The sequence below is a fragment of the Pseudophryne corroboree genome, chromosome 3, assembly GCF_028390025.1.
Source record: "Pseudophryne corroboree isolate aPseCor3 chromosome 3, aPseCor3.hap2, whole genome shotgun sequence".
NCBI lineage: Eukaryota > Metazoa > Chordata > Amphibia > Anura > Myobatrachidae > Pseudophryne > Pseudophryne corroboree.
In genome coordinates, this window is record NC_086446.1 from 738,003,131 (window position 1) to 738,017,055 (window position 13,925).

Consider the following 13,925-nt stretch of genomic DNA (forward strand, 5'->3'; position numbering starts at 1 on the left):
ATAGCAACCACTTCTAAAAACCCGCATTTAGGGGGTGATTCCGAGTTGTTCGCTCGCTAGCTGCTTTTAACACCATTGCACACGCTAAGCCGCCGCCCTCTGGGAGTGTATCTTAGCTTAGCAGAATTGCGAAGGAAAGATTATCAGAATTGCGAAAACAAATTTCTTAGCAGTTTCTGAGTAGCTCCAGACCTACTCACAGATAGCGATCAGTTCAGTCAGTTTCGTTCCTGGTTTGACGTCACACACACGCCCAGCGTTCGGCCAGCCACTCCCCCGTTTCTCCAGCCACTCCCGCGTTTTTCCCTGACACGCCTGCGTTTTTCCGCACACTCCCAGAAAACGGCCAGTTTCCGCCCAGAAACACCCACTTCCTGTCAATCACACTCCGATCACTGCAACGATTAAAATTCTTCGTTCGGACGTGAGTAAATCTACTAAGTTTTGTGCTAAAATACTAACCGCATGCGCACTGCGAACCATGCGCATGCGCATTTTTGCCTTAATCGCTCCGTTGCGAAAATCGGCAACGAGCGAACAACTCGGAATGACCCCCTTAGTAAATATCCCCTATAGATGCTGATGAAATGAATGTCTCAGCTCACTGTAGACTACCGTTCGCATCACATCAGCAGAAAGCCAGCGAACGAGCTCCATACAACTTACTTAGTGGCGAATTGGACTTTGACAGTCTCACAGCTGTAATTTTTCACAGGTGCCTAAACAAATTACCTCAGCAGACAGAGTGCAAGGGAAGAGCACAACTTAGAGGCGTTTAAGCGACGCCGGAGCTGAGAAGTCACCACTCTCCTTAACCACAATAAATTGCATTTCCATTAACATGACATGTACATACAGCAGAGCATCTTTATCTGAATACAAAGAGATACAGATTTCAATTTACTGGCGATGAAGGTTGTGCTTGGCTGTGTACCAATGACTGGGTGCAGTTACATCCAGTGTTCTGCTCTCTTCTAGACAACACTGTGTGGAGCAGTGATACAGTATTGAGTCAGCAATAGCACCTGACTGCAGTTCCCGCCATCTAAGGATAGTGACAGCTACCAATCAGCTGCTCCGTACAATTGTATAGTATGCAAATTATAAATGTTACTTCAATGCTGATTGTTTGCCATGGGCAACTTCTCCAATGGCTCACTTCTCCACACTTTTCACTGCTTCAGGAATAGACCCGAAGGCTTGTTTCACAACATTTTTTGGGCGAATTGGTTACACTTTGTTATATCCCTGCCCACTTCAAAACTGAGGCAGTCCCAAATGAGTAGGAGTGGAAGACTGAATACAGTAGAGGGCAGAGAGTGTGCCCGACAGAACCGTGGTAGGAAATGCCCTGGGTTGGCCCACGCTCCCCTGCGCATGTGACATCTTGATATGATTGAATGGGATCTAGGAGCAGGAATCTGAGTGTCAGGAACCTCTCCTGGCAGCAGCAGGGTCCTAGAGAGCTGTAAGAGAAACATTGATGGGTTCAACAAGCTATGTGTCGATCAGAGCCCGGGGGCGGGGTTTTGCAGATGTCAGGGGCATAGTTAAGGGGGGTACACACGGAGAGATCCGTGCTTAAAATCTAAGCAATCTGACTAGATTGCTTAGAAATAAAGCACAGATCTCTCGTATGTATACCCCCAGCGATAGCGATGCATGGCCCCGCGCATCGCTATCGCCGGTGCTAGATTGAGCGCTTTGTGAAGTAAGCGCCCCCCTCACTCAGCACACATCGCGCTGAGTGCTGGGCGCCGTCGGGGGGAGAGATGTGTGCTGAGTGGTCGGTGATAGATCGCTCAGCACACATCTCTAGGTGTGTATCCCCCTTTAGGCTCCGTGTCCCGACACTTGGTGAAAATAAAAAAATAATAAATAGATGATTACTGCGCTTGTGGATGCTTGTTACTTATATCACATCAAATTATATATCTATATATATCGTCCAGAATTATCCGGCACTCCCTCCGTCCCCACGGAATCCAAATATTGCTCCTGTGCCCTACTCCTTGAGTGGCAAGCAGCCTCTCACATATGTATTCGCGAAAGCGGCGGCACTCGGAGACTTAGAATAAAGTGCATAAAACATTTAATGTACGTTTCAACGTTTTGGGGTACGCAGCCCCTTCGTCAGGATGACGAAGGGGCTGCGTACCCCGAAACGTATATATATATATATATATATATATATATATATGAGCAATTGGTATAAGGGTTCTGGCGACCACCGGTGTGTTAAAAATATGTATCAGTCCATGTATATAATAAAATAAGATATACAAATGTATTTGGTACAGATAAAATACAAATAGAATGACAATAAAAAATGTATAATGCTAAAAATAAAAAATAAAATTTAAACTCTTAAAAAAGTGGGAAGAGGGGATGGATTGTGCTACAAAAACACATAGACAAGGTTCTAAAACCAGAAATTACATAAATAAATAAATAAAAATGTTCCAATAGCTAGAATGAATAAAGGAGAGTCTTAACTTTTAGGTAGAGGGTCACAGAGGGAGAGCCCAACGCGTTTCGTCCTGATGACTTCTTCAAGGGGGTATATATATATATATATATATATATATATACACAGTATATTAGTTTTTTGGTATAACCAGTGGTCCTCAGAAATGAACAAGTATTAAGAATTAATATTAGGAAGGCCTGTATTTATATAATATCACATTTATTGTGCAATCACAATCAGAAATATGCATCAAAAATATACATCAATAAACAACAATAAAATGGTAAATATCCAAGGAGAGAGATAAGATCAGTTATTTGTTCTCTCCTTCATATGCATACATTAAAACAAGTAATTTGATTCCTTTGATAGTATAAAATAGTTTTGGAAATAGTAACTATTGGCAAACTCCCAGACTTTATCCTCCTCCAAAGAATGAAAATAGTCTATTTTTAGTTAATTTGTAACAATGATGTTCACAGCGGCTGTTTGTGTCCAAATAGTATCATTAGTAGCTGATACGCACCTCGGAGCTGGATGTATATACAGTAGTAGTAGTGCTGCAATTGCCGGCGTCCTGGCTAATAAGTTCATTTATCCAAGCACTATACACTGGTATAATTACCTTTCCTGGTGCCTCTAATCAGTCAGCTGCTTGTATCTCCACTACACAGCCCTTTCTCCCAATGGTGATGCACTCACCGCTAGCGGGACTTCTGGCTAGTCACGGGTGCCTCCGTATGGTGTTTCCCAATAGCGCCAGGTGATCTGTCCGCTCACGAGCGCCTGCTTGCTATGGCTTTCCCGGTGATGGTAATGATAGCTGCTGCGGGAACTGGTCCAGCTGTGCAAACTTAGTCCAGCAGCAAGATCTGTGTACAGAGCTGTGGTGGGCTCAATAGATGGTAGGAGGAAGTCTGGAGGAATTTGCTGCTCTGGTCAACGCGTTTTGTCCCACAATGCACTGGGACTTTCTTAAGACTGTGTGAGAAAAAAAATTAAAAATAAATAAATTGGTAGCTCTGTATCATCGGTGGCAGGCAACCATATGGTTTTCCCCCATCATTGGTAAAAGTAGTCACCATTGGTCATAGATCATCAATGATTTCAAATCATCAATGGTAGATGGCCATCTCTACACAGCAGTCTGGTCCCGGACAATGAAGGCTCCACCCCCTGCCTTAAGGACTGGGACTCAGATAATTAACTGAGTCCCAGGGATTTAAAAACAAACAAAAACAAAACATAATAAGGTGACATCATGTCCTTAACAAAGAAAGACTTGTGTAACTTTTCTCTGGGAACAACCATTTATTGTGCTGCTTGTTGGCTGGCACTGGGCCTCTGTCTGCTGTTTCCTGAAAGTGATTGATAAGCGCTTCTCCTCCAGCAACGTGATCCTTAATTGTGTGTTGCAGAGAGATCTCTGCACTTTACACCAGTGAATTAGGACGCTGTGTATCGGCGATGTCCTCACATCTAGGTGTGACATTTTTATTTGTAGGCTCCAGGGGGAATGAAATCTTTCTTGAAAATCTTTTGTCACAGAGCAAGAAAGCCGCTGCCTCTGTGCCCATTTCCCCCGCGGGCGGCGCACTGAACGTGTATATGGTATATCTGTGTAAAATAGACAATGCTCTTTAGCAACTTTCCCAAGACAGCAGGAGATATCCCTGTAATAGGCAGGGCCAGCAACAGAAATTTTGGGGCCCGGCACATGTATTTCTCTGGGCCCCCCCATCAACACCTCCCAACACAGTTTCACGTACGTACGTACGTGTATATATATATATATATATATATATATATAGAAGAAATATGTCTGGCACTCTCCCGTGGGCTAATAGAGCAAGGCTCACGCTCCGGTGCCCTCCCAAGCAGACCTGATGACGGGGGCTTGCACCCCGAAACGTTGATAAAGTCTCACCTGACAAAGTTCACCGCTTCACCAAAGTCTCCAGAGTGCCGCCTCGTTCTTTCATCCTATATATATATATATATATATGTATGTGTGTGCGTGTGTGTTATATATGTGGGGGCTGCTGGCTACAGGTGTGGACAATACAGGGGGTAGCTGGAGGCTGACCGCAGGGGAACATACTATGGGGTGGAAAGTTTGGAGGCAGGCTACAGGGGTGAACACTATGGGGAGGGGGATATGGAGGCTGGCTACAGGGAACACTATGGGGAGGGGGTATGGAGGCAGACTACAGGGGAGAAAAATATGGGGAGGGGGGCATAGAGGCTGGCTACAATGGAGCACATTATGGGGAGGGGGTATGGAGGCTGGCTACAGGGGGATAAACACACTAAGGGGGGTGGAGGCTTGTGGGCTGGCTGGGAATTGGAGTGCATACGGCAGGCTGGGGTCGGGGAGCTGGAGGCTGGCTATAAGCTTACCTGCGGGCTGTCAGGAGTCAAGGTGAGAAAAGTTCAGAGCAGCACAGACCGTCACCCAGCCAGCCAGGAGCTGCCAAAGCCCCATGGGAAGTCAGCGCTGGAGCGGGGGCGGAGCTACGCGGGAGGACTCGTGGAGGCTGCCTGCACCACAGCTGCAATGTGCTGTACGGGGCAAGAGGGGGAGATTCCGCCAGGTCAGTGAATTGTTTTATTTACATCATTGGCCAGCAGGTAGCCAGAGCGGGATATTAATAGATGCACCTGCACCCGTTTTGTGCCACTATGCCTCGGGGCCCCTCTGAACCACGGGGCCCGGTATAGCTGTCCCCTTTGACCCCCCCTGTCGCCGGGCCTGGTAATAGGCATTACATTACTGTGCCAATACCTGATTGCTAACCAGCCTCACTGACTTTCAAGATATTGTTTCTCTCTGACTTCTATCTATGGGGCCTATTCATCATCAGGGTCCGCAAGTTGACTCTGCACGGCCACAACTGCGACTCTGCACGGCCACAACTGCACCTCTGCAGGGTCACAACTGCACCTCTGCAGGGTCACAACTGCAACTCTGCAGGGTCACAACTGCATCTCTGCAGGGTCACAACTGCGACTCTACAGGGTCACAACTGCATCTCTGCAGGGTCACAACTGCAACTCTACAGGGTCACAACTGCATCTCTGCAGGGTAACAAATGCTACTCTGCGCTGCCACAACTGGTGCGCATGTTTTGTGCAACTTAGGCACATGCGCAGTATCAAGAAATCGCTTCAAATCCTACAATACATTTACAGTGCGTCCACTTCTGAATCAGGCCTTGTATGTATATACATATATATATATATATATATATATATATATATATATATATATATATATATATGCGCCATTTCATTGCTGATTCTGGAAACTGCTTCCCCAGTTATTAATTTTACTTCCATATAAAATCCAATAAGATGCATCTTCCTTTAAATATGTTCAATATACATAATAACAAAGAAAAATAACCTCACAGAGAGTAACCTTAATCAAAATATCATGCATACAAATAAAAACATAAAAAGCTTATAAAGCCAGCATGAAAATGCCAATAAAAGCTGGAAAGCAATATCCCGGGCTGCAGGTAAGTAATGATGTAAATATAGAGATACTGAGATGCTGGAGGGGTGAAATGCACTGGTAAATAACACTGCATATGGGATATAGCAGGGGTTACGTGTCTGCAATATAATAAAGAGATATGCCATTTAAAGATAAAATGCACCTTATTTACACATACTGCTAATCATCTGTACATTCGTTATGCAAGAGCCTCATCTTAATTCTCCAGGGAGAACCTTATTGCCAGATACGAGTGGGAGCTGTTAGTACAACAGGGATGGAGAATTGAAGGTATAATCCAACACTCCAATAGAGCAGGGCCCCCTGGTGGCTAAATTCTCATGAACTATGTGGGTAAATTACAAATTATAATACTTAAGTACAGCAGAGAGATAACAACCAAATGTGTAACAAGCGGAAAAAGAAACACAGCTAATCATTTTCAAGATCTGTAATTGATTTCACAATATAAATTATTTTAACTATTAATGCCATATAATTGCTACCATATACTGTAGCCATAGGTGTGCGCAGGGGGGGTGCCTGGTGCGCACAGGCACCCCCTAATGTCTGGCACCCCGATCTCACATGCCTGATGCAGCGATCGCCGAGCAGGCTGATTACTGTCCCCTCTGCGCTGCACCCTGTCAGGACTGCATTACTGACCGGACGCATGGGTTAATCAAGGGTGCCACTGCCACCGGCTTTCAAACTGCCGGCTCCACCTCCATGTACAAAAACAGCATGATGTGACGTGATGACGTCATGCTGCTCGCACGCCCACCTGCCACATGCCCACCTCTCTCCTTCTATGCTATGCCACCGCCAGCCACTGATGAGGATCAGCATGCAGCCAGCATTCTTCTTAGGAAGACACATTCAATACTGGCAGGCAGTCAGCAGCAACAATGACATGTCACTCATTTTTCCAGCAGCAGTACTAGTCTGCGACTGTCAGTGTCAGTGAGTGGCTGACTTGTAAGTAAGCTGCTGCAGCTTGCAGGGGAAAGAGAGGGGGAGCCAGACCAAGCTGAGGAGGAGCAGTGTAATTGCAGTGAGTGCCATCAGGGGTGTTTGTTTGGTGCACACCACAACATCTGACAATGTATCTGCTTTATTAGGATTGATACAAGGGTGGATATTTTATATTGCGTTGACCGACAATAGATGGTGCTAGACACGCCCAAAAGGCGGTGCTAGACACACCCCTCCGATGGTGCACCCCCTAATAAAATGTGCTGCGCACGCCTATGACTGTAGCGCACACATGTCCGTAGTTAGCAGATTACATATTTGATGCTACTTATTGCTGAATGTCAACACTTGTCTTTCACTTCTATAGACCCGCACTTTAGTAAATATACCCCTATAATTCCAACTGGTGCATCTTAAGGTGCATTAACACTTGCCGAGAAAGAAAACAACGTTGCTCATTTTCACCCTTCCTGAGCGACGTCGTTTACTTTCTCGGCAAGTATGTATGCCGTTGACGACGTGCAATGCGCGGCCCCACGGGTCGTTAACGACCCTCGCTGTCGGCCGTGCATGCAGCTCAATTTGGACTGTCGTTTAAGGCCTGCCTGCACGGCCCGGCCGCGGCGTGACGTTACTGAGCAATATGGTCGTCGTATCGCTTAGTGTGTATGCACTGCCGCCGACTGCCCCGGTTGGGAGGGAGAAACACCAGACGACGTCGCTCATAGAGCACCTCGCCTAGTGTGTACCCACCATCGGTTGCACCATGAAAACGTACACCAGCCCCTGCATCTACATTTATTTTGCGACTTTGTGTTAACAAAATTGGGACACATGCACGGTGCGACTCAGACATATGCGCAGACAAAACAATTGCTGCCCTGCACCCTACAGTACATCGCCATTACATTCAACTTATGTCATGTAACAGCAGAGAAAGGAAGGATATACACTTGGCATTATTTAAATGCTTTGGTCTGTAAATTGTATTTATTTCTGTGTTTTTATGCTGATTTTATGCTCACTGCAGAATCACTGGGGGACACTGGGCTCCCTCCCTGTTCTTAATTTTGTTGTGGGAGGTGCACAATTGTGTTCTTCAGGCTCTGGAAGAGTAAAAACAGATAGAGGCGGGTTTAAGAATGATTAATTGATTTTTCGGTATAAAGTCTGGTTTTTGGTGTCAGCAAGGCAAGCATGAAAATGCCCCTTATTGTAGTTTGGCTGCGGCGCTCACACACCTCTCCAACCCCCATCCCAGGTCACTTGGAGCAAGGGTTTGTAAGCGTATGATCAGTGCTTAAAGTGGTCCTACAGAGGTGGTGGAAATCACCCCCTCCCCACGGCACCCATCGAATAAAGGTATTATGCACGCCGCAAAAAGGGGTGTGGTCTAAAAAAGAAAGGGGCGTGGTCAAACAATAGTAATAATGCCCACAGTAGTAGCACCCCATAATACACATAATGCCCACAGCAGTAGCGCCCCTTATACAATGCCCACAGTAGTAGTGCTCCTTATGCAATGTCCACTGTACTGGTAGTGCCCCTTATATAGACCCCATAGTAGTGGTGCATCTTAAGCAATGCCCACAATAGTAGTGCCCCTTATGTCCCCAGGAGTGATGCCCCTTATGAAGTGCCCCCTTTACAATGCCCTCATTAGTAGTCCCTCCAGTAGTAATGCCTTTAATGGTAATGCCCCTGTGTAGTATTGCCCCCAGTAGTAATGTTGCCTGTAGTAATGCCCCCAGTCATTTAGCCCCAGTAAATATGCCCCCAGTGGTAATGCCCCTGCAGTTATGACCCCAGTAGTTTACCCCGCCCCCCTTTAGTTTAGCCTCCCAGGGGTAATGCCCCCAGCAGTTCATCCCCAGTAGTTTGACCTTGTAGTTTAGCCACCAGTAGTAATGCCCCAGTAGTAATGCCCCCCTGTAGTTTGCCCCCTTGTAGTTTAGCCCCCAGTAGTTTAGCCCCCAAGTAGTAATTCCACCAGTAGTTTAGCCCCCCAGTAGTTTAGTCCCCAAGTAGTAATGCCCCTGTAGTTTGCCCCCAGTAATAATGCCCGCCAGTAGTTTGCCCCCAGTAGATGCCCCACAGTAGTTTGCCCCCAGTAGTAATGTCTCCCAGTAGTTTGCCCCCAGTAGATGCCCCCCAGTAGTTTGCCCCAATAGATGCCCTCCTGTAGTTTGCCCCAGTAGCTTTCCCCCCAGTAGTTTGCCCCCTTGTAGTTAGCCCCCAGTAATAATGCCCCCCAGTAGTAATGTCCCCCATTAGTTTGCCCCAGTAGATGCCCCCCAGTAGTAATGCCTCCCAGTAGTTTGCCCCCCAGTAGATGCTCCCTCAGTAATAATGCCCCCCAGTAGGAGCCCCTCTGTAGTAATGCCCCCCAGTAGTTTGCCCCCAGTAGGTGGCCCTCTGTAGTAATGTCCCTTAGTAGTTTGCCCCCAGTAGATGCCGCTATACAAAAGAGAAAAACAAAAACAAAACACACCATACTCACCGAGCCCCGCTCCATGTCCGGCCGCTGCAGTCCTCTGGGCGCCCGTTCTTCAGCACTATGGGGTAAATTTACTAAGATGGGAGTTCTATTTAAGATGGGATGTTGCCTATAGCAACCAATCAAAATTCAGGTATTATCTTATCTTCTAGAAGGTGCTAGATAAATGAGAAGTGGAATCTGATTGGTTGCTAGAGGCAACATCCCATCTTAAATAGAACTCCCATCTTAGTAAATTTACCCCTATGAGAGAGGCGTCATGTCGTCTCTACCATAGCGCCCAGTGACAGAGCCGGAAGCCGGAGCTCAGTACTGAGCTCCTTCCTCCAGCTGCCGCTGTGGAGAGAGAGCCGGGGGATGCCCGCTGGTAACACCATCTCAGCGGGCGCCCGGCATCTCCCTGCAGCGCCGGCCACACATCGGGTTAGGTGAGCCGGAGGAGGCGGAACTGCGTTCCGTCTCCAAGTGGAACTGACAGAACGCAGTTCCGCCCCGTTCTGGCTCACTTTAACCCCTGCGTATGATGCATCTGGTGCCACAAGTAAGGTTGCATAAGAATCTTTTGCGCGATGCGCAAATGAAAAAGTGCAATTTGCAGGAGAAAAAAAGGTGCAAACTGCATTTGCATCAAACTCTCAATGAGTTAGGACTTTAGATTACAGTGGCTCAGCATGCAACGCATTACACGGGGTGTGGATCATTGCATAGACAGTAACTAGGTCGACAGTGACTAGGTCGACCACTATTGGTCGACAGTGACTAGGTCGACACCTGAAATAGGTCGACATGGTCACAAGGTCGACGTGGAAAAAGGTCGACATGACTTGTTTTTTTTAAATGGTGTCGTTTTGTTCGTAGAGTGACGGGGAACCCCAATTAGTGCTCCATGTCCCCTCGCATGGCTCGCTTCGCTCGTCATGCTTCGGGCAAGGTGCCTCGCTCCGTTACCACTGCGCTCGGCATAGGTTATCGTTCCCAATTGTAGTCCACGTGGATTGGAAAGTATGAATAAGCTCAAAAAATGAGAAAAAAACCAACAAAAAGTGAAAACCTTTTTCCATGTCGACCAATAGTGGTCGACCTAATGAGTGTCAACCTAAGTACTGTTGACCTAAGGACCGGATACCATTACAAGATACCAGTTACTGTTCCAAGACAGCAGAGAAAATCGGTTTGATCCTGTATTAGTCCACATTACCCATTAATTCATCTCACAAAGGATCTCTAAACCGTGTTAGGTAGAACAGGTGACAATTCCATGAGTAGGTATACAGTATTTCTTTAACGTTTGAATGATGCAACCTAGAACGATAGTAATACTTCGCTCTACAACCTGTTTTTAAATGAACATTACACCTGGTGTAGAAGGGTTCATCACACTTTGTTAGGAGTATAAATGGTTGTTATCTTGCAGAAATTCTGTATGTGCTTCCCATGAATACGTGTTGTGTCCATCTCCAGGATCCTGTGAAGGACCCTTTGACACTGTCTTCGATTGGGTGAGGAAGGAGAGGAACCAGTACGGGGAGACGGTTGTCCGATACAACACTTACTTCTTCAGAACCAGCTGGTACTGGATGTATGAGAACCGGAACAACAGGACCCGCTATGGAGATCCAGTTGCAGTGTCGACTGGTTGGCAAGGGATCCCCACACAGAACATTGACGCCTTTGTACACGTGTGGACCTGGACCAAGGACGACTGCTACTTCTTCAAAGGTATGTAGAGCAATAATGGCAATAGAAGGTCACTGCATGTTGCAACAACTTCATGAAATAAAGCCATCCAGGCAGTCTGATTTTATGGTGCACAAAGGTCCCATCTAAAGAACAGACAGGGATACGGCACCTATATCCAGTACTCAGAGCTGTATCCTATGCAACGTCAAGGATAAAAGAAGAAAAAATAACTCCCCAAGGCTGAAATATTGTAGAAGCCTTACCAGAAGTCAGAAAGATAATTAATTGTGTTAGTAAATGTCGCAGGACCCAGGAGGGTGAATAAAGCTATGCCGCCGCCCACTGGGAGTGTATTTTAGCTTAGCAGAAGTGCGACCGAAAGGATCACAGAACGGCGGCAACGTTTTTTTGTGCAGTTTTAGAGTAGCTCAATACCAACTCAGCGCTTGCGATCACTTCAGACTGTTCAGTTCCTGTTTTGACGTCACAAACGCGCCCTGCATTTGCCCAGCCACGCCTGCGTTTTTCCTGGCACGCCTGCGTTTTTCCGAACACTCCCAGAAAACGGTCAGTTGACACCCAGAAACGCCCACTTCATGTCAATCACTCTGCGGCCACCAGTGCGACTAAAAAGCTTCGCTAGACCCTGTGTGAAACTACATCGTTTGTTGTAATAGTACGTTGCGCGTGCACATTGCGCCGCATACGCATAAGTGCTGTTTTTTTGCCTCATCGCTGCACAGCGAACGAATGCAGCTAGCGATCAACTCGGAATGACCACCAAAGAGCAGAACATTAGGGGGATGTTCCAAATTTCTGGCCCCCAGCAGCGGACAGCTTTTGACACCAATGAACTTTGCTCCAGTTTTAACAGAATGTTATGGGGGTAGATGTATCAAACCTAGGAGTGAGATAAAGTATACTGATAAAGTACAAACCAATCAGCATCTGTCATTACAGATTGTGTTTGAAAAATGACATGAGCTGATTGGTTCATACTTTATCTCTCTCCAAACTCGATACATCTCCCCCATGTGTTATACTATAAAGTATTATCAGAGTATAAAGTACATAGCTGGCAAAACAGCCTTCAAACCTGGACTAGGACCCTGGATGTTGTACATAGCGACCCATTGTAGTTGTCACCTCGGAACCCTGATTAAAGGGTATCCGGTCTTTAGGTCGACAACACTTAAGTTGACACTCATTAGGTCAACCACTATTGGTCGACATGCATTAGCTTGACATGGTAATTAGGTCAACATGGTCACTATGTCGACATGGCAAAGGTCGACACATGAAAAGGCTGACATGAGTTTTTCAAAAATTTTTTTTTACTTTTTCATACTTTATGATCCACGTTGATTACGATTGGGAATAGTAACCTTGCCCGAAGCATGGCGAGCGAACACGGTGCACTAATTGGGGTTCCCGCTCACTTTACAAAGAAAACGACATCCAAAAAAACTCATGTCGACATTTTACCATGTCGACATCATCCAGGTCGACCTAATGGTTGCGTCGAACTATTTCAGATGTCAACCTAGTCACTAGTCGACCTAATGACTGTTGACCCAACGATCCACACCCGATTAAAGGGTTAGGTATAGTTACCCTCTTCCTGTAAGAAAGAGGAAACAAAAACAGCTTGCGGGCCCCATGTTAGGGTTACATGGGGTTGGGGTTTAATAGGGGTTACCGATCCCTATGACAATGAACACCATCAATATCGGTCTATATATTCTTTTAAGTTGGACTGAAATGGACCAATAAAAAAAGACATATTTATGGTTTTATTTTTTATGATGCTCAGAAAAACACAAGCGCTTTCTTGAAGCAGTGATCGGTGAATCTACATCTTTTCCATAGACCAGAACCCCGAGCCTTTCTGATATTGGTGCTTTACATATCCACGCGGGTGGTCATTCCGAGTTGATTGCAGCCAGCAACTTTTTGCTGCTGCTGCGATCAACTAGTCCACGCCTATGGGGGAGTGTATTTGAGCTTTGCAGGGCTGCGATCGCTTGTGCAGCCCTGCTAAGCTAAAAAATTTTCAAGCACAACATGAGTAGCCCTGGACATACTTACCCTGTGCGACGATCTCTGCGATGCTGGAGCCGGCTTTGACGTCAGACATCCGCCCTCCGTTCTCCTGGACACGCCTGCGTTTTCTTCTCCACTCCCCGAAAACGGCTCCAAACGGTCTGGTTCCGTCCAGGAACACCTTCTTTCTGTTAATCTTCTTGCGGTCGGCTCTGCGACCGCTTTCTTCGTAAGACGCGACGTAACCCGGCGACCCCGCCCACCGCGCATGCGCATTCCAGACCCGTTCGCACCGCAGTGACAAACCGCTGCATGCGAACGGGTCAGAATGACCCCCATGGTGTGAAGATTTCATATGTGAATAGTGGGTGGTCTGACAGTGTGCGACTGTGAAGGGTCAGGAACAGAAATCTCACCAGCATGCACGCAGCCTTTTCAGTTGGGGTGGGATTGAAGATATAATTTAATTTTGGTGCCCCTAAATCGCTGAAGGTTACCCCCTCAGGGGCAGCTGGACTTACCTGCCACACCACCTACCTTATGATAGAGATAACTATCTATCTACAGATGCAGCCACCGCCGGCTTACCTGTGAATGGGTCACACGTGGGACTAGCCGTTCGCCGGAGCGTACATAACCATGCGATCCTATGAATCACGGGCATGCACACGATACTTATGGCAAACGACTCGCGATTGAAGCGGCTAGCGGCAAAGCTGATGGAGGATAGATCTGTATCTATATCTATATACAGCACAGAC

The 13,925-nt window shown here is 46.6% G+C and overlaps 1 protein-coding gene across 1 annotated transcript in view; it reads left to right on the forward strand.

The window, feature by feature from the left end:
• MMP21 (matrix metallopeptidase 21) overlaps window positions 1-13,925 on the forward strand; it is a 73,014-nt gene that overhangs the window by 52,666 nt on the left and 6,423 nt on the right. The window contains exon 5 of the mRNA XM_063963308.1: window positions 10,903-11,160. Coding sequence (XP_063819378.1) covers window positions 10,903-11,160 — 258 coding nt within the window. The remainder of the gene's footprint in view (window positions 1-10,902; window positions 11,161-13,925) is intronic.